The following is a 21627-nucleotide window of genomic DNA, read 5'->3' on the forward strand; positions in this document are numbered from 1 at the left end:
AGCTTCGATGCAGTCTCCTTTCATAATAGCAACACATGTCGAGTGGCAATATCTTATCTCTGTCAGTATTTTTTAATGTCCAGGTCTCGCAGGCATACAAGCTGTACTGAACACACCATGTTCTTAGGATGTTCAGTTTGGTCTTGTAGCAGATAATATTGAATCTCACAGGTGGCTGTGTGATATCTGCGTCCGTGGGCCGCTCTCTAACACGAATGGGTGGCAGCTGCTGTGCAAGACATTGGAAAATAGACTTTGTCTCGTGGCACCACCCCGAAGGCACAATCAGAATAGAGTTGCGAGACCGAGCCCGCCGACGAGCCCCGGTCGGCTCGCTTTTGAACTACGGCATCCTTTTAATAAAGCGGCAAATGACCGCGGTGAAAATGAGAGGTTGAGCAAGTGGCGATTAACGCAAAATCCGCAAATTTCACCAATCCCAACGCGACCGACCCGGAGGCACCAACCAAACGCAACTCCGGCTCCCGGTCCGCGTGAATCACGTGACTAGCTCCTACGCCTTTCAGGGGGACAATTAAGCGCGGGTACGGCAGCTCTAGTGTTATGTGCCTGCGCTGGTGAGTTTGCCGCGCGATGATGAAATATTGGAAATCTTTTGAGCTTTTGATTTTACTGCTAGAGGAGGCCGAGTGGCTCAGCGGTCAGAACGCTGAGCTGACACCGCTGGGATCCTGGGTTCTAATCCAGACAGCTGCCGGCTGTGATTAAAACAAACAAAAAACAGATTCTCAAGTGTTGTGAGTTGATGGCCTCAGCCCAAATAACCGTTACATTAAATACGGTTCTGCACTTCATTCGTCTTATAATCAAGCTGAGAATTAAATATATCTGTGTCATTGCCATGTAATGAACATTACTGTCAGTGGCAGGGTGGAAAAATACTGCCACTTGCTTTGTGAACCAGAGGTCACTTGCAAGGGATCTCAGAGGTAGCTCTGTCATGTCCGCTTCTGTGCACCATTCTCGAGCACGAAGACTCGCAACTGGTCTGCGAGAGATTTGAACGGAGAATTTGTCTCGCGATGCAACCCTGAAGTAAAAAGGCAGGACTAAAACGCAGAAAATGTTACAAACGATGCAAAAACGTTTACAAAACTGCGTGACAGAGACGCTCGATACGCAGCACATGTGCGTGTATCATACCGCATGCACCGGGGGTTAAGCTGGCACGGCAGCTCTTCATAGCCATGATTTTGTGTTCAACATCTGCGCGCATATTGACCCCGCGAAACGTAGTGGCCCATCACAGCGGCGGGTATTAAATTAGCCAAAGTCCCTCGTTGCTCACGGAGAGGAAGGCCGCCGGTGAGAAACGATGGGGGGGAGAAAGAGAGAGAGAGCAAATATTTGGGTGCCATTAAAGGGCGCCGCGCGGATTTCCCATTTTCGCATGGATTATTCAGGAGGCGCGACACCTCTGGTGGAATAGAGGGGTAAAAATAATGCCGGAGTGGATCCCCAGCAGCACAGGGGTTCAGACGGAGTGGCTGTGAGCCTTCGCTGAGTGGCTGAGCCAACATGGTGGGCGGGTGAGTGGGAGAAGAGAATCACTGAGTGGTATTTACAATCGAGGACTCTGAAAACAACAATAACACAAAATAAAGAACATTTTCAATGCAACAATATTTTTTCGAAGCTTACAATGAAAAGTGTTGAATAGATTTTTTATTTTCATTTAAAATTCCATTGTGCGAGACGGTAATATAAATGGTTTCATATAACACCAGTTGCATACGTACAGTTTGGATTGCGCGTGTTTATAAAATCAGTCTAATATGGCAGTGATTGATGACAACGAAGGTTTCCGTTTGTTTGTCGCCAGTGAGTTACATCAACGTACGGTGGCATAAAAAAGCTTTTGGTGTTAATTGAACAGTGAATTACACAATAAATACCAATAACAATAGCATTCGCATTTTTATCATAGCACCAAGTGAAACATGGCATTGAACTGTCTGCCAATAGCTGTAACAAAACATATTATGTACACATTTTAAAAATACATAATGCACGCGTATATCAAATATAACGTGTGTGTGTGTGTGCGCGCGCGCGGGTCCTGTGTAAGGGCGGTGAGTGTGGCGGTTGGCGCACTGCGGTAACATCCCTGGTGACCACAGTTCGTTTGCCGCTCGCGACCAGTGACAGTGGCGAATATCTGAACCAGCCCTGGGCCTCCTCTAGGTCAACTCAGCTTTAAAATGAGTACCTGGTGTGGTGCGTACTAAACATCAGCACTCAGGAGCGAAAGCGTGGCCGGGCGTGGTGCTGGCCACCTACGCTCATTGTGTGCAGTGGTGGCCTTCAGAGATGTTCCAACAGTCTGGCAAAGGCTATACCGGAGACCTTGATCTTGTGGGTATTTGTAGTGAAATACATTTCTTACGTCTGTGTCCCTTTGTTGTGAAACATGTGTTTTTTGTTATACAAACATACCGAGTACAAATTCTTTGGCACCGTGCGTCGCTCACTGTGGTGATCGGAGGTGCGGTGAGGCAGGATAACAAACTAAACATGAGACACATCGGCTGTCAGGACCAATATCATCCATAATAGAGGTTTTTGAGGGTAGATCGTGTAAATATAAATGCGTCGTTAAACCCGCCACCACCCGACACAGCCAATCAGTAAGAAGCGTAAACAAAACGTGCCAATTCGTGACCAGTACAGCACAGGTGTGTTGGAGAGCAAACACACAACATTCACAATTCCGAGGACAACGTTTCGCCGGCAATGACAACCAGCCTCATGGGGCCACATCCAGGTGGTGGCAGGTTTAACGACACATTCATAGTCACGCGATCTAACCCAACAACCTCTATTACAGGTAAACACGAGACGCTGATTGCTGGCAGAGGCTCGTTTGGGGCAGACTTACGCAGGGAGTGGGGAGAGAGATACGGGAGGGGGCCGGGTGCCGAGTGCTGTGCTCGCCCAATTGATGGGGTTTTCTTTTTCTCCACCACGCCTGGGGGTTTAATTTCAATCGGGTCAGCGACCGGGAAAATATTCCCGCACTTGGCACGCCAAATCCGGGATACCACTCACACTTTGGCTGCGGCTACTCGTCACCGTACACCTCCTCCAGTGTTTGCAGCCACCCGGGAAGCACAGTATCTGGTGGGAAATTAAGCCCTACGCGAGTTTGTGGGTCTCTACTGGAGTCTATGCCAGGCTATGGGTCTGGCATGATACCAGGGCTTGACTTCAGCAGGGTTTGTCCGGGTTGCACACGGCACACCACCTCCAGCACACTCCTCGCCATGGCTACGGCTACATGTGCCACCTACTCCCGCCTATTCAGTGGTAAAGTAAGCCCAGGCGACATCCATTAGGCTGCGGTCAACGCAGCAGTTGCGTGGCATTTCCAGAATTAATTTCGAAAGAAAAAACATGCTTTAGTCTATAATACATCAGTAAATCTTGACTTAAAGCTTTCGCGACTGCAGGAATTCATATTCTTTGGATCTGTCGGTAAAGCCACGCAAATAGAAAAATAATCAAAATAATAACAATATCACGACGTTTCGATCGCCACACAAGCAATCTTACATTGACATGCTAATCGCTCACAATACAATGGCCACCCCCCACAACTCCGTAGTACCTCCCCCACATTGGCATTAGCTGCCTGCCTCGGCAGATTTACCCCCCTTTTTTCACCTGAAGACGATTGCTTGTGTTGCGATCGAAACGTCGTGATATTGTTATTATTTTGATTATTTTTGTTCTATCTACGTGGTTTTACCGAAAGACCCGAAGAATATGATACATCAGTATTTGATTGCATCACCTAATCATGGAGGCATTTTTAAAATGATGAAGAAAAATATAAGATTCATAAACCTTTACAAAAAAAGGAAAGCTTTATAGAAAAGTGAAAATGATTTCCGTTTGAGTGAATAGCAAATCGCCACGCATGATGCACGTGCCTGGCTCGAGCCACGTGATGGCTTTGCCATCTGCTGACACAAGCCGGGAACTGCAGACGAGGCACTCCTCGCACGCCCCCCACGACAGGCGTGCGAGGAGACACCGGGGTCGAGCGCAGCAGCAGCAGGAGCAGCAGCAGGAGCGGCGGCAGGAGCGGCGCAGGAGCAGCGGCAGCAGCAGGAGCAGCATCTGCAGCAGAAGCAGCAAGAGCAGCATCTGCAGCAGCAGCAGGAGCAGCAGCAGGAGCAGCAGCAATAGTAGCGGCGGTAGTAGCAGCGGCAGCAGCAGGAGCAGCATCTGCAGCAGAAGCAGCAAGAGCAGCATCTGCAGCAGCAGCAGGAGCAGCAGCAGGAGCAGCAACAGGAGCAGCAGCAGGAGCAGCAGCAGCAGGAGCAGCAGCAGGAGCAGCAGCAGCAGGAGCAGCAGCAGCAGCAGGAGCAGCAGCAGCAGCAGGAGCAGCAGCAGCAGCAGGAGCAGCAGCAGCAGCAGGAGCAGCAGCAGCAGCAGGAGCAGCAGCAGCAGCAGGAGCAGCAGCAGCGGGGCTACCCCAGGCGAACACGTGGGCATCGCATCACGCTCGCCTCTGCGCACACTTCAATGAGCCAAGCAGCCACATCAATCTCCTGGCCGGATGAGCGCGTCAGCATTTTCTCCCTCGGTGGGGAGACGTTAACTACATCGCCTGAAGGCCGTGGGTTCGATCCCGACCCTGACGCCTGCTTTATATTTGAGGTCTGCGTGTTCTCCCCGTGGTTGCGTGGATTTTTCTCCGGGTCCTCCGGTTTTTAACTCCACGTTCAGAAACTTGCGTTCAGAGTATTTGGCTGATATACATTCTTCCACGTGATAAGCAACTTCACTGAGCTATCATTTGTGGCCAGGTCGCTTCTGAAAAAGAGCAATATAGCTCAGTGGGCGTTACCTGGTAAATACAAAATAGTTTAGTTGTGTTTAGAACCCAGAAAAGCCTCATTGAGTCGAAAGACTTTGTCAGCATGGTCTGGCCAAGTTTTCGCAGTCGGGAAAGCGATGTGGCTGCTGTCTGTTTTCCAAATGAGTAATTTGCAAACACTTTTTTAGCTGTGGGAGAAAACCAGAGAACCAGGGGGGAACCCATACGGAACAGGGGGAAAACATACAAACTCTATACAGTCACACTCACTCACCTTCACCCACTCTCACTCTGCAGAGCAGGGTAGAACATACAAACCCCACACTCACTCTCACGCACACTCACTCACACTCACTCTGCAGAGCAGGGTAGAACATACAAACCCCACACTCACTCTCATGCACACTCACTCACACTCACTCTGCAGAGCAGGGTAGAACATACAAACCCCACACTCACTCTCATGCATACTCACTCATACTCACTCTGCAGAGCAGGGTAGAACATACAAACCCCACACTCACTCTTACGCACACTCACTCACACTCACTCTGCAGAGCAGGGTAGAACATACAAACCCCACACTCACTCTCATGCATACTCACTCACACTCACTCTGCAGAGCAGGGTAGAACATACAAACCCCACACTCACTCTCACGCACACTCACTCACACTCACTCTGCAGAGCAGGGTAGAACATACAAACCCCACACTCACTCTCACGCACACTCACTCACACTCACTCTGCAGAGCAGGGTAGAACATACAAACCCCACACTCACTCTCACGCACACTCACTCACACTCACTCTGCAGAGCAGGGTAGAACATACAAACCCCACACTCACTCTCACGCACACTCATTCACACTCACTCTGCAGAGCAGGGTAGAACATACACACCCCACACTCACTCTCACGCACACTCACTCACACTCACTCTGCAGAGCAGGGTAGAACATACACACCCCACACTCACTCTCACGCACACTCACTCACACTCACTCTGCAGAGCAGGGTAGAACATACAAACCCCACACTCACTCTCACGCACACTCATTCACACTCACTCTGCAGAGCAGGGTAGAACATACACACCCCACACTCACTCTCACGCACACTCACTCACACTCACTCTGCAGAGCAGGGTAGAACATACAAACCCCACACTCACTCTCACGCACACTCACTCACACTCACTCTGCAGAGCAGGGTAGAACATACACACCCCACACTCACTCTCACGCACACTCACTCACACTCACTCTGCAGAGCAGGGTAGAACATACAAACCCCACACTCACTCTCACGCACACTCACTCGCTCTCACTCTGCAGAGCAGGGTAGAACATACAAACCCCACACTCACTCTCATGCACACTCACTCACACTCACTCTGCAGAGCAGGGTAGAACATACACACCCCACACTCACTCTCACGCACACTCACTCACACTCACTCTGCAGAGCAGGGTAGAACATACAAACCCCACACTCACTCTCACGCACACTCACTCGCTCTCACTCTGCAGAGCAGGGTAGAACATACAAACCCCACACTCACTCTTATGCATACTCACTCACACTCACTCTGCAGAGCAGGGTAGAACATACAAACCAACAACAACAACAACAACCGCCATTCGCCACTAAGTGGCGGTGACGTCACCACGACGCTTGTGCCAGGCTATGTACACCTTGAGGCCACGTGAAGTTTCAAAAGCCTGCTGGCAGGAGGTCACGGGGCAGACCCAGGTGCCACGGGTCTACTTACTGAGATGAATGGCTGATGCACCACCTGTGCCCCCTACTGTGTCAATTTGCTGTGCTTTAGCCACAAGGCAAACCCCACACTCACTCACTCTCACACACACTCACTCACACTCACTCTGCAAAGCAGGGGAGCACATGCACAGCCCACAGAGAAAGGCATCCAAATCCAATCGCTCCCAGGGCCTTCTGACTGTGATGTGTGAGTGTGACCACTGCGCCACCCTGCCACCCGAGGTGACTGCGTCTTCTCTATTCTTTGAGCACCGCTGTGTTCTTCTACAATATGTAGCATTTGTCACAATTTAATTACTGTGCAGCACAATGATAATAATACAAATACATGTGCATTGTTTCTTGTAGAAAACAAAATACAAAGCGTGAATATAAAAATTATACAAAATACTTTTGTATTTTGAAAAGCACCAATATTTTCTGATAATTTTTCAAATCTCCAGTGTTTTTGTTGTTATTGTTCCCCTGTCACCCGTCTTAAATAGATCGATAATTACGAGCACCGATACTTTGAGAGGTTTCAGTTCGCCGAGTGGAATCCAGGCCGCCGACTTGCCGAGCAGCGACATATTGCACTCGCGACCGTCGCAACCGTCGTGTCGTCACGATGACGCGATGAAACGTGACATCACAACGACGCAATGACACGTGACAACACAACGACGTAACGACACGTGACAACGCGATGACGCGACGACACGTGACAACACGACGACACGTAACAACACGTGGCGATGCGCCAAACACCCTTCCCCGGTGTGGGTCTATGGTCCTCTAGGCGAGAGGCTGGCCTTTATTTCAGCCGGCTCTTTCCCGGTTTGGCAACCAAGAAATCTATCCGCACCTGGCACAGCACATCCAGTATACCCCTCATTGCAGCAATCTATTGCGCACAACTGATATCTGCGGCCAAATACGAGCAGATGCACAAAGTGGTTTCTCACAGTAGAAACAGACTCCATTTTGAAGCGATCTGCTCTAAGGACCACGATATTTCCATGGCTAAAAGCCTTGCACTGGCTCCCCATGAATTCAAGGATACAGGACAGCTAATGCTTTTTTCATTTTACCAGGTAAGGGCCACTGAGCTTCCTACGGAGCTCACCTAACGACCGGCTCATCGCATCCAGCACTAGCACCATCCTGGCTGAGCAGTGTTTCCCCGTAGCTACACCGGCAGTGGCCGTCTGCAACTTTCTCTCTCACTGCTGCAAATTTTTAGCAGCATGTGAGCACCATCATCCACCTTCATGCAACAGCTCAAGGCTCTGACCTGTCCAGGCTCTCACCTGATCCAGGCTCTCACCTGATCCAGGCTCTATCAACTGTGTAGGCTGGTGTATGAAGGACTTTGAGCTTTTGCTCTGCGCCTCTGAGTTCCCGATAGAATATTGCGTCCGATTCCTGAAATACGTGCACGTCATGAATCATGTTCATGATTATTTGCAGCGACTGTTTAAATGTACCGTTTAGGTTTTCTGTGTTGCGCAACTGCTCGCTCAGATGTGGACTAAGCAGTTGCGGACGGTTAAGTCTCTTGAAATTTGAGAGTGATTTGTTGCGCAACTGATTGGTTGGGCGTGGTGGCCCTGGCTTTAAAAAGCACATCGCTAGCCAGCATATATTAAATGTAGCAACGACATAGTTCCTTACAATTTTTATAATATTAACAATATAATCCGATATATTATATGAAAACATAGCATTGTAGTCGTGTGAATTATTCTCATTATTATTTATAGGGAATGTATTTACACCTGAATGCGTTGGTTAAAACTCATTTTGTCTTTCAGCAGACGTGCCAAATGTTGGCTTTGTGCAACCGGTAAGAGAAGCTGACGACTGTGAGTTGCTGTTTTAGCTGCCCTTGCCCCGCACCTTCGATTAGCACGGTTGGCTACGTATGGTGCGAAAGAAGTTCAATGTACGTACAAATCGTACACCGCGCGCAAGCAGCACCTGCAACAAAGCGCCATCGAGGAGGACAACATCGGGCGGCAGTCCCCGCGCTAACGTCCTCCCACTAACGTCCCCACGCTAACGTCCCCACGCTAACGTCTCCGCGCCAACGTCGCCCCGCTAACATCCGGCGGCACGGCAAGGGCTCATGTCCGGCGGTTCCTTAGCAGCGGTGCGTTCGGCTCACCATGGCATGGCGACGAGACGCAGCGTGGAGACGCAACAACAACAGCAGCAGCAGCGTTCAAAACAATCCCCGTCCCACCCCCGTCCTGCTCACTCTCCTCTTCTTCTTTTTCCCCAGTCCCCTCCTTGACTATTCCCCGATTTTCTTCTCATCCCTCCCTGCCCGCCCCCCTCTCCAGCTTTCCATCCAGTTTCCTAGATCACGGCTGGTAACACAACTAGCTGCCTGTCGACGCGTTTCCCCCATCGCCCACTGAACTGTCCACTTCGGTTCCCTACTGCTGTTGTTGAAAAGCATAAATAAAATATATATTTTATAGAGGTTTTTTTAAAAACCTCCTGCTTGTAATGCTTGACGTCATGGGCCTCAGGGTGCATCTCAGTTGCCCGCCCAGCGCGATGCGAGCCACGCGCGGGGGGGGGGGGCAGTGGGGATACCGCCGAGTTCCAAATGCACCCCTGCCACCCCCCCCACCACCACGGCTTTCGCATTTCCCATGACCGCTCATTCCCCCACCCCCCCAACCCTCCCTCACGACACGTTGAGCCTGAGCACCTTGGACACCTTGTCGTGCGCATTGGAGTAGAGGAGGTAGCGCTGGTCCCCGATGACCGCCTTCTCCCAGTCGGCGCACGCCACCGTGGGTAGGCGGTGCACTGGCACGAAGCGTTCGTAGCCTTGCCACCTGTGGGGGGTGGGGGGGCACGCGCGGAGGGGGGCACGCGTTACACACGCGCCCGCCGAACCACGGCAGAGAGGGGGATTGAGTTTTAAAGGGGGCCCCGGTGCTGATTCGATGCGCCCCCCCCCGCCCCGCCACCTCTTTTGTTTGTTCAATTCCTTCCCTGCCAGTCGGGCAGGCTGGCCGAGTGGTCTGCGGGAGCGGCCCGCAAGAGGGAGGACGTCGTGAGTTCTCAACTCCTCCAGGGTCGAGACAAAAAAACGAGCAGTGGCGTAGCTAGGATATTTTGCGCCCGGGGACGAACTATAAAATTGGCGCCCCCTCCGTTTAATCACATACCAAAATGTAATTACATGACATGTAGGCTGTGTGTGGCAGGATATATAAACTTTTAGGTTGAGGTGTAGTTTTGTGCAGTAGTTTCAGGCTGTCGCGCCCGCCGATATAAGTTATAATGTAACGTCGTAAGCCTCATTTTGGCGCCCCTTTACCTTGGCATACGGGGACATATGTACCCCCCTGCCCCCCCTAGCTACACCTCTGAAAACGAGCCCCACTTTGCAGAGAAGTCAACAGCGGTTGGCCTGTGGATAGACTGCCCCCCCCCCCCACCCCGGCATAGGAATGTGGATTTTCCACCGCTGGCTCAAGGCTGTAAACGGGAGATGAGTGCTGCATCAGTGATCATTTGGAGAGCGGATCGCTTCGACTTAAAAAATAAATACTCTCTACCACCACCCATGGGCGATGTCAAACGCTCCGTCGTTATTCACCTTGGCTATTCAGCTCCGGTTTCTAAATACACGAGGTGAGTATTATAAAGCCGAACCAAAGTTAAAACGGACAAAACCCCTTTTCATGTCGGCCCATAACTGCCCCTGTTCAGCATAGTGAGGTCTATGGGGTTCCTTTCCAAACGAGGGTTTATCACAGTGCCTGCATTCGACCGTTATAACGCGCTCCGTAGTTTTTGGCTGGGCTCTCAAACTTCTAGGCCTTGGGCCAGAGCCCCTAAAGGACCCCGGCCTTATCTGGCCCCGAGGGGGCACAGATTGAGCGACTCCCCTTAGATGCCATCATTACCGATCAATGCCAACTCAATTAAGGATCGTTAGTGAATTCTCGAGGCTGCATCGCATGAGCCTCGCGCAAACGCTGCATCTCTCGCGGAGAAAAAAACACCGACCGCCCTCGTACAGGGCGATCCATATATAGGTACCCCCACTGATTTCTAACGACCCTCTTTTGCTTTCCTTCTCGACAGGCGATTGAGTATCGTGAAAGCGACGGCTCCGTATCTTACGCAGTGGAGGGGGAGGGGGGCAGAGTGATAAGGTGGCAGCATGCTTCAGCAGAGCGTTAAAAGCACGCAAATGAGTCATGTAGACTTTTTGGGGGGGACGTGTCGAGACTTTCAAACGAGACTCGTACTCCACATCAATTCTCCCCGTTATTGTCAGGGCGGGTACCTATAAATGGATCATCCTCTGCATATAATTCTTCACAACGGAACACGCTATCCGGACAACGACTAGCCAATGGCTCCGCGCGATGACATGATACCAACCTCGTCGACGTCACGGGCGAGCGCTCACCTGTATATAACACTGTTTAACGAGTAGCTTGAGCCATCGAACGAGTTGGCAACGATGAGGTATTTTTCATCCCCAACGGTGAAAAACTCCCAGTCGGTGGCGCTGGGAAAACAAATCAACGGTTGAACGTTGTGGGGAGGGGGGGGGGGCGGTGTTTGAAGCTCGTGGATCACATTGCCACCTCGTGGTGTGACGAGGGTGGCTCTCTGTGTCCATGCCCGTCGGCCGTGTGAGGAGGGTTTCCCTCGCTGCGTGCGTGCAGCTAGCCACTGCTCTGAACAATTCAATGTATCTGTGTGATTGTCGTGCGATGGACATTGATCTCGGCGGCAGAGTGGCTGGGGAAATGCTGGCCACCTGATTTGTGGATGAGAGGTCACTTGAAAGGGCTCTCAGAGGTACGCATTTTGTTCCATATTTGTTTTATTTTACCAGGTAAGGCCCCACTGAGCTATGAAGTTATTTTTCAGAAGGTAGTTAACAAACTCTTTGGTTAGTAGTACGCCTTTTGGCGTCATCTGGTCCAACACCAATGGAGACTAGGCTCTAAAGAAAGCTGTCTCGGGTGTGGACCAATCAACTTCAAGGACAGTGCATATCATTATCATCATCAGAGTTGTTTCTTTTTGTTTGCATTTTGACTTCTTGTGTTGAGGTTATTGCAAACATGATGCCTTGTATAAAGGTGTCATATTTTGTACCAGTTAAAAGGGTAAAAACCTATTACTATATTTTGCCACTGGTAAAGGAGATCTCATAGTGTAAACTCTTTGGTTCTTTCGGTAAAGTCACATAGGTAGAAAAAAGAATAGATAACGACGTTTCGATCGCAACACAAGCAACCGTCAGCAGTCCTGCTGTGTTTGTTTCACACCTGATGACGGTGTTGCGATAGAAACGTCGTGATCTATTATTTTTTCTACCAACGTGACTTTACCGAAAGAACCAAAGAGTATGGATTCCTGCAGTCACGAAAGCTTCAAATCAAGGTAGTTGACGTCTCGCCACCGCGGCACCCCTGTGCGGGAGCAGTGGTGTAGTGTCTGGTATGCAGGAGGTCGTGGATTCGATCCTGACCCTGACGCCTGCATATTTGGAGTTTGGATGTCCTCTCTCCCCGTGGTGGTGTGGATTTTTCTCCGGGTCCTCCGATTTTCTCTCCACATTTAGAAACGACATCACGCGTTTAGAGTGTTTGGCTGCTATACATTTCCACATGACGAGCTATCATTTGTAGCCAGCTCGCTTCTGGACAAGGAGCTATACAGCTCAGTGGGCCTTACCTGGTAAAATGAAAAATACTAAAATAAAGTTGTACCCCCTGAGATCACTTTCAAGTGACCTCTGGTCCCCAAAGCAGGTGGCAGAATATTCCACCCACTCTGCCACTGAGAGTGATGTTCATCACATGGCAATCAAACACAAATGTATTTACTTCTCAGACCTTGATTATAAGACAAATTAAGTGCAGCACCATATGCAATTTAACGGTCATTTGGGCCGTGACCATCTGGTTTTCATTAACACAGGATGCCGCTGTCTGGATTATAACCCAAGGCCCCAGCGATGTCAGCTCAGCGCTCTGACCTCTGAGCCACTCGGCCTCCTCAAGCGGTACAAATCTAAAGCTCAAAGAATCCAACTATTTAATCATCGCGCGATAAACTCACCAGCGCAGGACACAAAACTAAAACCGTCGTATCCGCGTTTACTTGTCCCCCTGAAGGCGTTGAAGCTAGGCACGTGATTCAGGTAGACCGGGAGCCGGGGTCACGTTTGGCCGGTGGCTCTGAGTCGGTTGCGTTCGGGCTTCATGAAATTAGCGGATTACGCGCTATTTTCCGCTTGCCAGGCCTCTAATTTTCGCCGCGGTGATTTGCCGCTTTATTAAAAGGTGCCGGAGGCTCGTGGACATGTGCGGTCCCGCCAGCCGTCGAGGCGTCTGGCGGGGGTAGCGGAGCACACGCCCGGCGCGGGTTCACCTGTAGGTGAGGATGTCCTGGAACTTGACGAACATGAGCTCGGCCACGTTGAGCTCGTAGATTGTCGAGTTGATGGCGTACTCGCTCGTGTTCATGATGTGGGGCCCGAAGTTGACGCCGTTGGCCACGGCCAGGAACGTCCTGCCCTCGATCGTGAACGCCTCCCAGTCGGTGGCACCGCACGTCTGCGGGCGGACAAGCGGACATCACGGCCTCTGCACCACGGGACATGGGTCGCGACCGAGGTGGCGGACATCCCGCTGAACCTGTATGGGTGAGTATCCTCCCTTCACGCATCGCTCGCTCACTCACTCACTCGCTCCCTCACGCACTCACTCACTCGTTAACTCACTCGCTCACTCACTCACTCGTTCACTCACTCGCGAGCTCACTCATTTGCTCGCTCCCACACACACTCACTAACTTGCTCACTCACTCACTCTCATATTCACTTGCTTGCACACTCACTCACTCATTCACACACTCATGCACAAGTCCACTCGCTCTCACACTCGCTTTCTCACTCACACACTCACTCGCTCGCTTACTCACTTACTCGCTCTACTCGCTCACTAACTTGCTCACTCACTCCCTCACACACTCAGTCGCTCACATACTCACTTTCTCACTCACTTGTTCACTCAATCACTCATTTGCTCGCTCAGTCACTCTCTGACTCACTCGCTCGCTCAACATCTGCTGAACCTGCCAACAAATCCCCCCACCATGTCGAGCTTCGAGACACGAGACTCAACCAACCCAAATGAGCAATGAGCGACTCCGCTTCTCTCGTAGTGTTTCCATGGGGGAGGCTCTATGAGAGACCGTGCCCCCCTAATGAACACTGCCCCTCATGTGCCACCCTCTTCATCCCATTGAGACACAGCTCATCTTGCAAAACCCATCCCTTCCTTCTGGCAGATATCACCGCCGCCACACAGCTGAGATGTGACCTCCGCCATCGCAAGCAGAGTGCGGCATAACACAGGGGGCCCCAGAAGCAGCCAACCGGGGGGGGCAATCTATCCTGTCAGCGGGCAAGACAATAAGCCAATCAGCGCAGTTTACACCACTGCCACTTGCCTAGGGGCCCCGACAAACGATCTACCCCTATGACTGGGAGGCAGCTACACTGGCAACGGGCGGCTAGGGTCACTGTACACGGCACCTTTGTGCAACCCTTCCACGTTTTGATTCTCAACGTCGCCGCTATGTCATTGTGTTTAACAGCGTTCCCTTTCTCTTGGGTTCGGCTAGAGGTCAGAATCAAGAAAAAAAATCCTCAAAAGTACTATTTAACATGAAGGGTTTAGCGACTCAATATCATCCATAATAGAGGTGTTTTGTTTGGTTAGATCGCCTGATTAATTATAAATGCTGTGGGTTTATTCTCCAACACACCTGTGTGCTGAACTAGTAACTAATTTTCACGTTTTGTTTACGTGACAAACTTTACTGATTGGCTGTGTCGGGTGGCGGCGAGTTTAATGACACATTTATTTTTACGTGATCTAATCCAACGAAACCCCCCCCCCCCCGCCCCCCCTCTGTTATGTAAAAGCACAATTAGACACAAGTTTAGACTGATTTGCTTTTGCGAGTGGGGAACACGCTCACACGGAGTGTGTCAGTGCGCACAAACTGCACCGGCTGTGTTCAGAGTGCCGGAACCTACAAACCGCGATGCTTCGTATGCCACAACCCCGGTGCCTTGTTGCGGGTTTCTAGAGGCCCTGATGGTGGTGGTCGCTGTCAGGAGTTGAAAGGCCTTTCGTGCAGAGGCGTGCGCTCGGGCAAAAGACATGAAAGATACACACGTGGAGGTGCCAAAGATAAGATAAGCGTGTGATAACAGCCGAGATGCCGGATAGCCGGAGGCAACCTCAGAAGTTACTGTAGACATTTGGTAGCATGCGAGGGCTCCGTAGAGATAGAGATAAAGAGGGGGATCCACGCGCCCTCCCGCACTCAAGATAAGTTCGTCATAATTGTACGCGCGCACAGGCTGACGACACTTTACTCTCGAGTCCAATCGCAGAGAGCCGATACGCGCAAAAGCTGGACGCAGTGAAACACGTACGGCAATACGTAGCGTACCACGTGGTGAGTTACATCTAATGCTGCGGCGTAGTGTGATTGACGTAGGCCATGTGCGCACCTTCGATTAGCACGGGTGGCTACGTGCGGTGCGAAAAAAGTTCAACATACATAGATATGGCCCGGTGCATGGAATGCAATGGGGTCGCCCTGTCAGATTGGCTACTCACTGCGCAGCCTGGCGTCTGGGCCCCAGTGCAGTTTCACCACCAAGTAGAGAATGAACCTGTATGGCCCCATTTTATTAATTCAGCAGCTTCATGAGAATTAATTCTGCTGCCCGTTGTAGAGATACTTGAACGAAACTTTTTTATTTTATTTTACCAGGTTTGGACCACTGAGCTATATAGGTCGTTTTCAGAAGCGACCTGGCCCCAAATAATAGCTCAACGAAGTGGCTTATCGCGTGCAAATTTATAACAGCCAAATACTCTACGCACATTTTGATTCTAAATGTGGAGGGAAAAACCGGGGGACCCGGAGAAAAATCCACGCGACCGTGGGGAGAGAGAACACGCAAACTCCAAATATAGAGCAGGCATCGTCAGGATCGGGATCTATACGACCTCCTGTATACCAGGCGGAGTAGTAAACATCTCGCCACCTGCGCCGTCCTGATACGAGGCCCCAAGGCACAGTGGGGGTGGACTCTGGGGTGGCGCGGAGCGGCAGCGCAAACCCGGCGGCGACAGGGACGACGTGACGGGGCCGGCTACCTCGATGGCCTGAAAGAAGACGAAGCTGCCGGTCTGGAGCACGTAGACGCGCGACTCGACGCGCGTGGAGGCGCCGTCGTAGGTGTTGGCCACGGCCAGGAAGGAGAAGGCCCCGACGCGGAAGAACTCCCAGTCGTAGGCGCCGGCCGTGGGCACGCGCTGGAACTCGTCGAAGCGCCGCTCGTGGCAGTTCCACTTGTAGATGACGCTGTCCGTCAGGAGGTTCTGGTCTGCGGGCGTCATCGCGCGACGGTTACTTTTTTTGTTGTTGAAAAAAAACACACGATCAGTTTTAATCGTCAGGTTTTGCATTTGCTGTCCGTTATATCGTGAGCACACTGCTGGCCCAAGGAGGTGACGGGAGATATCAGCTGTAGCCGAACGTCGTTGGCAAGCCTGACCACGGACTACGCTGGCTTCGCCAAGTGGGGAATGATACAACACGGGCAACAGCGCAGTTGTAATGGTCTCTCATTTAATTTTCATGGATTTAATGACTGCTGGCTGGGCACAAAGTGGGCAGCGCCTGGCATCTCTGGGTTTCTGGACCCATGAGATGGCACGGGCTGGCTTCCCATAGATTTTATTTTTCCGTGTTCATGATGCTCTATGGCAGTGGGTGTGAGTGTGTGAGTGAGTGACTGGCCAAAGCCAAAGCCAGTCACTCTCCTTTAAGCCGTGGAGAGTGGTTTCACTGCACTACAAACACAGGTTCAATTCCCGCTCATGGCCAACACCAGTTACGAAAATATATAAACAATCCTGGGCCTCCCCGTGGTCGACTCAGCCAATGGTGGAGCCAGGATTTTCAGGTCGGGGGGGCAATCCTTCCAACAATTAAAAATGATAGAGGAGTTGTTAGTAAGTAAGGAGTTGTTAGTAAGTAAGGACTTGTCCCTTGCTTTTTATTCGACGCGTGTGCGGCGATAGCGCAGCCATTGATCGAGGGTCGATTTCGAACCGCGTTGTGTGATCGGCATCGCGCTCGCTGAAGGTGAATGCCTTCGGGAAAGTCGTGTACTGTATACGCAACTGTGCACAATTCTGTGAGTCACTTATAACTGCCTTGCCGTTACTTATTGGCAATTATGGACTCAGACGATTGTCCTATCGTCTCATAGAGTCCCTGGCACGTAATAATATGCTACAACGTGGCAGTGGGGGTCGCAAAATGCCGATTCATTACTAATAAACCCCAATGATCCAATCGAAATTAGGCATTTCGATAGCCTCAAATGAGTACCTAGTGTGGTGTGTAAACATCGCCCCCTTGGAGACAAAGGCGGCCGTGTATGTGTATTTATTTTCCACCGAGCCTGGCCACAATTTACCGTGGTCACATCACCGCTAGTTAGTGGAGAATAGCGGTTGACTCACGCTGTGCCATAGTGGCGAGATGTTAACTACCTCGCCTGCTATGCAGGAGGTTGTGGGTTCGATCCCGACCCTGACGCCTGCTGTATATTTGGAAGTTGCGCGTTCTCCCCGTGGTCGAGTGGATTTTCCTCCGGGTCCTCCGGTTTTTCCCTCCACATTTAGAAACACGCTTTTAGAGTCTATTTGGCTGCTGTAAATTTGCACTTGATAAGCCACCTCATTGAGCTATCATTTGTGGCCAGGTCGTTTCTGAAAGAATAGCTACATAGCTCAGTGGGCCTTACCTGGTAAAATATTTTTTTCAAAATGTTAGTTCTGGATAGAGGTACTAGCGTGTGTGTGTGCAGCAAAGCAGGGCACCTTTCGCGTGGTTGGCCACTGCCAAGTAGGTCTCCCCGCCGATGCGAAACGATTCCCAGTCGCGGGCGCTGTGCGTGACGATGCGCTGGTACGGCACGAAGAGGCGCTGGCGCCGGTTCCACTTGTACACCACCGAGAACTCCTGCCCGCTCGCGTCGCTGCCCAGGTTGGCGACGGCCAGGTACGACTGTCACATGAAGCACACGCGTGGATCTCACGTGCGTCTGTACGCGTGCGTATCAGTGGTTTTGTGCACCGTGCTGATTGTCCCCGTGACCCAGGTTCAATCTCTAGCCGAGAACACCGCAGGTGGCAGCTCAAATCTCTAAACCCTGCAACGGCGCTCGCTCAGCCGAGTGAGCATCGCGAGGGGAGCGATCGCGGTGTGCTGATGGAGGGGGCTGGTGACTGTGCGGGAAGCACCGCAAGTCAAATGGGAGCATCCACCCTGAGGCTCGAACCCCCCAGGGTCCCTCCTGGCAAAGCACCCCCCCCCCCCCCCCGCTCCACCCTCCCCCTCCGAAGCGATCTTCCTTCTCATCCCGAGTCTCGACAGTAGCGGTCGATCTGATGACAAGCCACGAGGACCTGTGGTCCCCACCCCCCCCCCCCCCGGCCTCAGCCTCGTACAGCCGCAGATATCCTGACGAGTGGGGCAAGAGAAGATCCACTCCTCGCCCAGAGGGCCATATTTGACATTCTCCTGTCATGTGGGTCAGCGATCCTCAACCGGGTCTCCGGCAGTATCCCTTTAGTTGGACACAAACTATTTTAAACTGAACAAATTTTTTCTTCTAATTTACCAGGTAATTCTCACCGAACTATATCGCTCTTTTTCAGAAGCGACCTGGCCACAATTAATAGCCCAATAAAGCGGCTTATAACGTGGTCATTTATAGCAGCCAAACACTCTGAACGCATGATTGTGAATGTGGGGGGAAAAACTGGAGCACCCGGAAAAAAATCCATATGACAACGGGGGGGGGGAGAACATGCAAACTCCAAATATACAGCAGGCATCAGGGTCGGGATCGAACTCACGACCTCCTATATACCAGGCGAGGTAGTTAACATTTCCTAGCCACCGTGGCAGAAAAGGCCCTGCGAAGAGACCTGGTAACGACGCAGCAATACATCGGGGGGAAATAACCGGCAAAGCCAAAAGCAGACGCACGTCTTTAGCGATCGTGAAGAACTCCCACTTCTCCGCCTTGTTGGTCTGGATGACCTGGTAGGTCTGGAAAGTTCCGTTGCTCCACTTGAAGATGATGGAGCCCGCATTGGCGTCGTCGCTCGCCACGGCGGCAAACACGCCGACGTTCTTGATCTCAAACACCTCAATGTCCCGCGTCCCCGAGTTGGCCACCAGGTTCTGGTGGTCGTCAATGTAATTGAGTCTCTCCCCAGCTGGCCCGAATAAAACATGCCAAACGGTTATGGCAGTCAGTTCGCCCCGAGACCAACGCAGCGTCGACGCACATGCAGTGTGTAGCTCACATTCACGGTTATATTACTGTATCAATGCTTTATTCACGTCGTAATACGTTTTAAATTCATGCTGTTTTCGGAGTTTTACATTTTTTGTTCTAGATCAGGGGGTCGGCAACCTGCGGCTCCGGAGCCGCATGCACGCGGCTCTTTAGGGGACCGCCTTCGTGACCGCTCTTTAGTAAAGAACCACCACAGTCGCGCATTCACGTGCACATTGAACGTTCTTGAAATATTTTTTTAGGCGGGGTGGGTTTGTTGTTACCGAATTCGCCCCCAAAACAAATGGCTCCGCTTGTTATTTTGGTTTCCGACCCCTCGCTCTAGATTGACATCTTGTTGGAAATGGTAAAAAAAAAACACGTCCCTTTGGCTCTCCCCACCCCCCGCCCCTCCCCACCATGAACGGTGATGGAGCCATTGGTAAATGTATGCCAAAAGTCGGACAGAAATGGAGCTCTCACCGAGAGAGATTCACATTCAACCAACGAGCCACAGACACCACATCGGCTCAAACATATTATCCGAAAATATCTCATATTTACCTGAGATCACTGTCCTCAAATTTTTTTTTATAATAATAATAACGCCGGAAAGTTTTCATAACGAACAACGCTTACACAACCAGGCGTCAAGAGCAACGGCTCGTGGAGCCGCGCGGGTACGTGCGGCGGTTTAGCAAGACGTGTGACGGACCGCACAAACCACGCACGCTCTCACACGGCCAAGCCCTTGAAGCTGCCCCGAGTTCGTTTCGCATCTGCAGGGGTTACGCGTCGGCCCGCGAGCGTCGCGCGGGCCGCAGCGTGGCCGTGTCTAGGTGCGCGTGCTCCTCGCGAGCGGTCACCTCGGAACAAGGACGCCCAGTGGGTGCCGTTGCACAGACGCAGGGATTTCTTCTTCGCGTCGAACCAGACCCTGCCGGCGAAGCCGCCGTCGCAGCGGGGCGTCCCTCCCAGGGTGATGCGGAGGTCCGTCTCTGGCGGTCGCAGGGCGCCGACGAGCACAAGGGAGAGGACGTGAAGCAACGCGTGGCGGCGCGGAGACCGCGGCCCGAGCGCGAGCATGCCGAGGTTTCAACGGCAAGTGGAGAGAAGGGGGGAGGGGGGGAGGGGGAGGGCAGGGGGGGGGGGCGGCCGTGGCTGCCCGTTGCCAAACGCGGAAAACATCTGCCGAGGAGGAAATGTAGTGGATATTGGCGATGACACGCATTCCTCGCGCGTTGTCCTACGCACGCGGCGCGCGAGCGCGGCCCCTGGGCTCCGCGAGCGGTTCGCCCCGTTGACGTGTCCTCCGGGTTCTTTCTTCCCCCCCCCCCCCTACACTTTGAGAAGCAACATCACGCGTTCGGGGATTTTCTTTCGGCTGCTATAAATGCTCAGACGATAAGCCGCTTCGTTGGGCTATCATTTGTGGCCAGGTCACTTCTGAATAAGCGCTATATAGCTCAGTGGGCTTTACCTAGTAAAATTTTAAAAAATCTTAAATAGTGGTACGTTAACCCATCGTTCCCAGCCCGCCGGCCCGCCTGCTCGCATTGCAGCACTTTGCTGCAATGCGAGCGGGGACTCTCATCCACGCTGCTTGCGCGCCCCGTGAAGAGGGCTCTGCGTTGCGTTACTCTGTCCGTGCCACCAAGCGCACAGCACTCTGACCCTACGGGACTAATGGACTATACGGCTCAAGTCTTGGAGAGATGTAGTGCATTGCGCACTGCACTTAGACGATGTCGTGGAAATGCATTGTCAAGTCAAGCAGCTTTTGTAGATCGTTTGCATGTTGCCAGCATTTTTGCTGCGCAAAGCATTCCACGCGCGTCCACAGCATTAATGCTCTGCACGTTAATTTGACATTTCCGCACCTCCGATTAGCCGCACTTCCCGATTTAGTGCCTCTGATTAGCACGGTTGGCCACGTACGATGCGAAAGAAGTTCAACATATACGCACATGCATTTCAGCTACTTCTCAGGCAGTTGCTGGAGGAGAGAGCCCCCCACAACTGGGTGAGCCAATGGGTTTTTTGTTTTCTAATTTATCGCACTGATCCCGTGCCGACTGGTGAGAGAAGAGAGACCCCAGAACCAGTTCGGATATCATTTTCCATCAGACCACTGGTTCTAGAACGAAGTGTGCGTTAACCAACACACCACTGCCCCCCCCCCAATCCCCCTCCCCCCAACGATAATGTAATATTTCAATAACAGCACGTGAGTTGACAAAAACACAACAACCCGATTGCATGTAAGCTATGCGCTGTCGTATAGATGCAGCACTCGAGTTGCGCTTCACTGCGGAAGGGGCAGATGCCATCTCACCAAAAGACACACGACAGTCGAATAGATCCCATCTGAGCGGTGGAGGCACTGTGCACAGGAATATATCTCATCTTTCCAGAAGACACACTGCCTCGTGCCAATACAGAGATTACGTGCGGTTGGGACAAAGAGTGGAAAACACCATCCTCTTCCAACCTGTCTGGGCAGTCTGTCAGAGCCACACGCCTGTTGGACGGCGAGTGCGTTGTGTGTGTCTGTGTCTACGTCTGGTGTGTG

The 21627-nt window shown here is 51.8% G+C and overlaps 1 protein-coding gene across 1 annotated transcript in view; it reads right to left on the reverse strand.

The window, feature by feature from the left end:
- Window positions 1-1715: 1715 nt before the first annotated feature.
- TSPEAR (thrombospondin type laminin G domain and EAR repeats) overlaps window positions 1716-21627 on the reverse strand; it is a 45657-nt gene continuing 25745 nt past the window's right edge. Inside the window, exons 6-12 of the mRNA XM_061563509.1 lie at window positions 19922-20053; window positions 18761-18993; window positions 17587-17773; window positions 15850-16079; window positions 13037-13221; window positions 11055-11156; window positions 1716-9462 (exon numbers count right to left, since the gene is read on the reverse strand). Of these exons, the coding sequence (XP_061419493.1) occupies window positions 9309-9462; window positions 11055-11156; window positions 13037-13221; window positions 15850-16079; window positions 17587-17773; window positions 18761-18993; window positions 19922-20053 (1223 nt within the window). The 3' untranslated portion in view covers window positions 1716-9308. The remainder of the gene's footprint in view (window positions 9463-11054; window positions 11157-13036; window positions 13222-15849; window positions 16080-17586; window positions 17774-18760; window positions 18994-19921; window positions 20054-21627) is intronic.

This window comes from Lethenteron reissneri, chromosome 31, assembly GCF_015708825.2.
Source record: "Lethenteron reissneri isolate LAM-NWPU_2019-01 chromosome 31, ASM1570882v1, whole genome shotgun sequence".
Classification (NCBI taxonomy): domain Eukaryota; kingdom Metazoa; phylum Chordata; class Hyperoartia; order Petromyzontiformes; family Petromyzontidae; genus Lethenteron; species Lethenteron reissneri.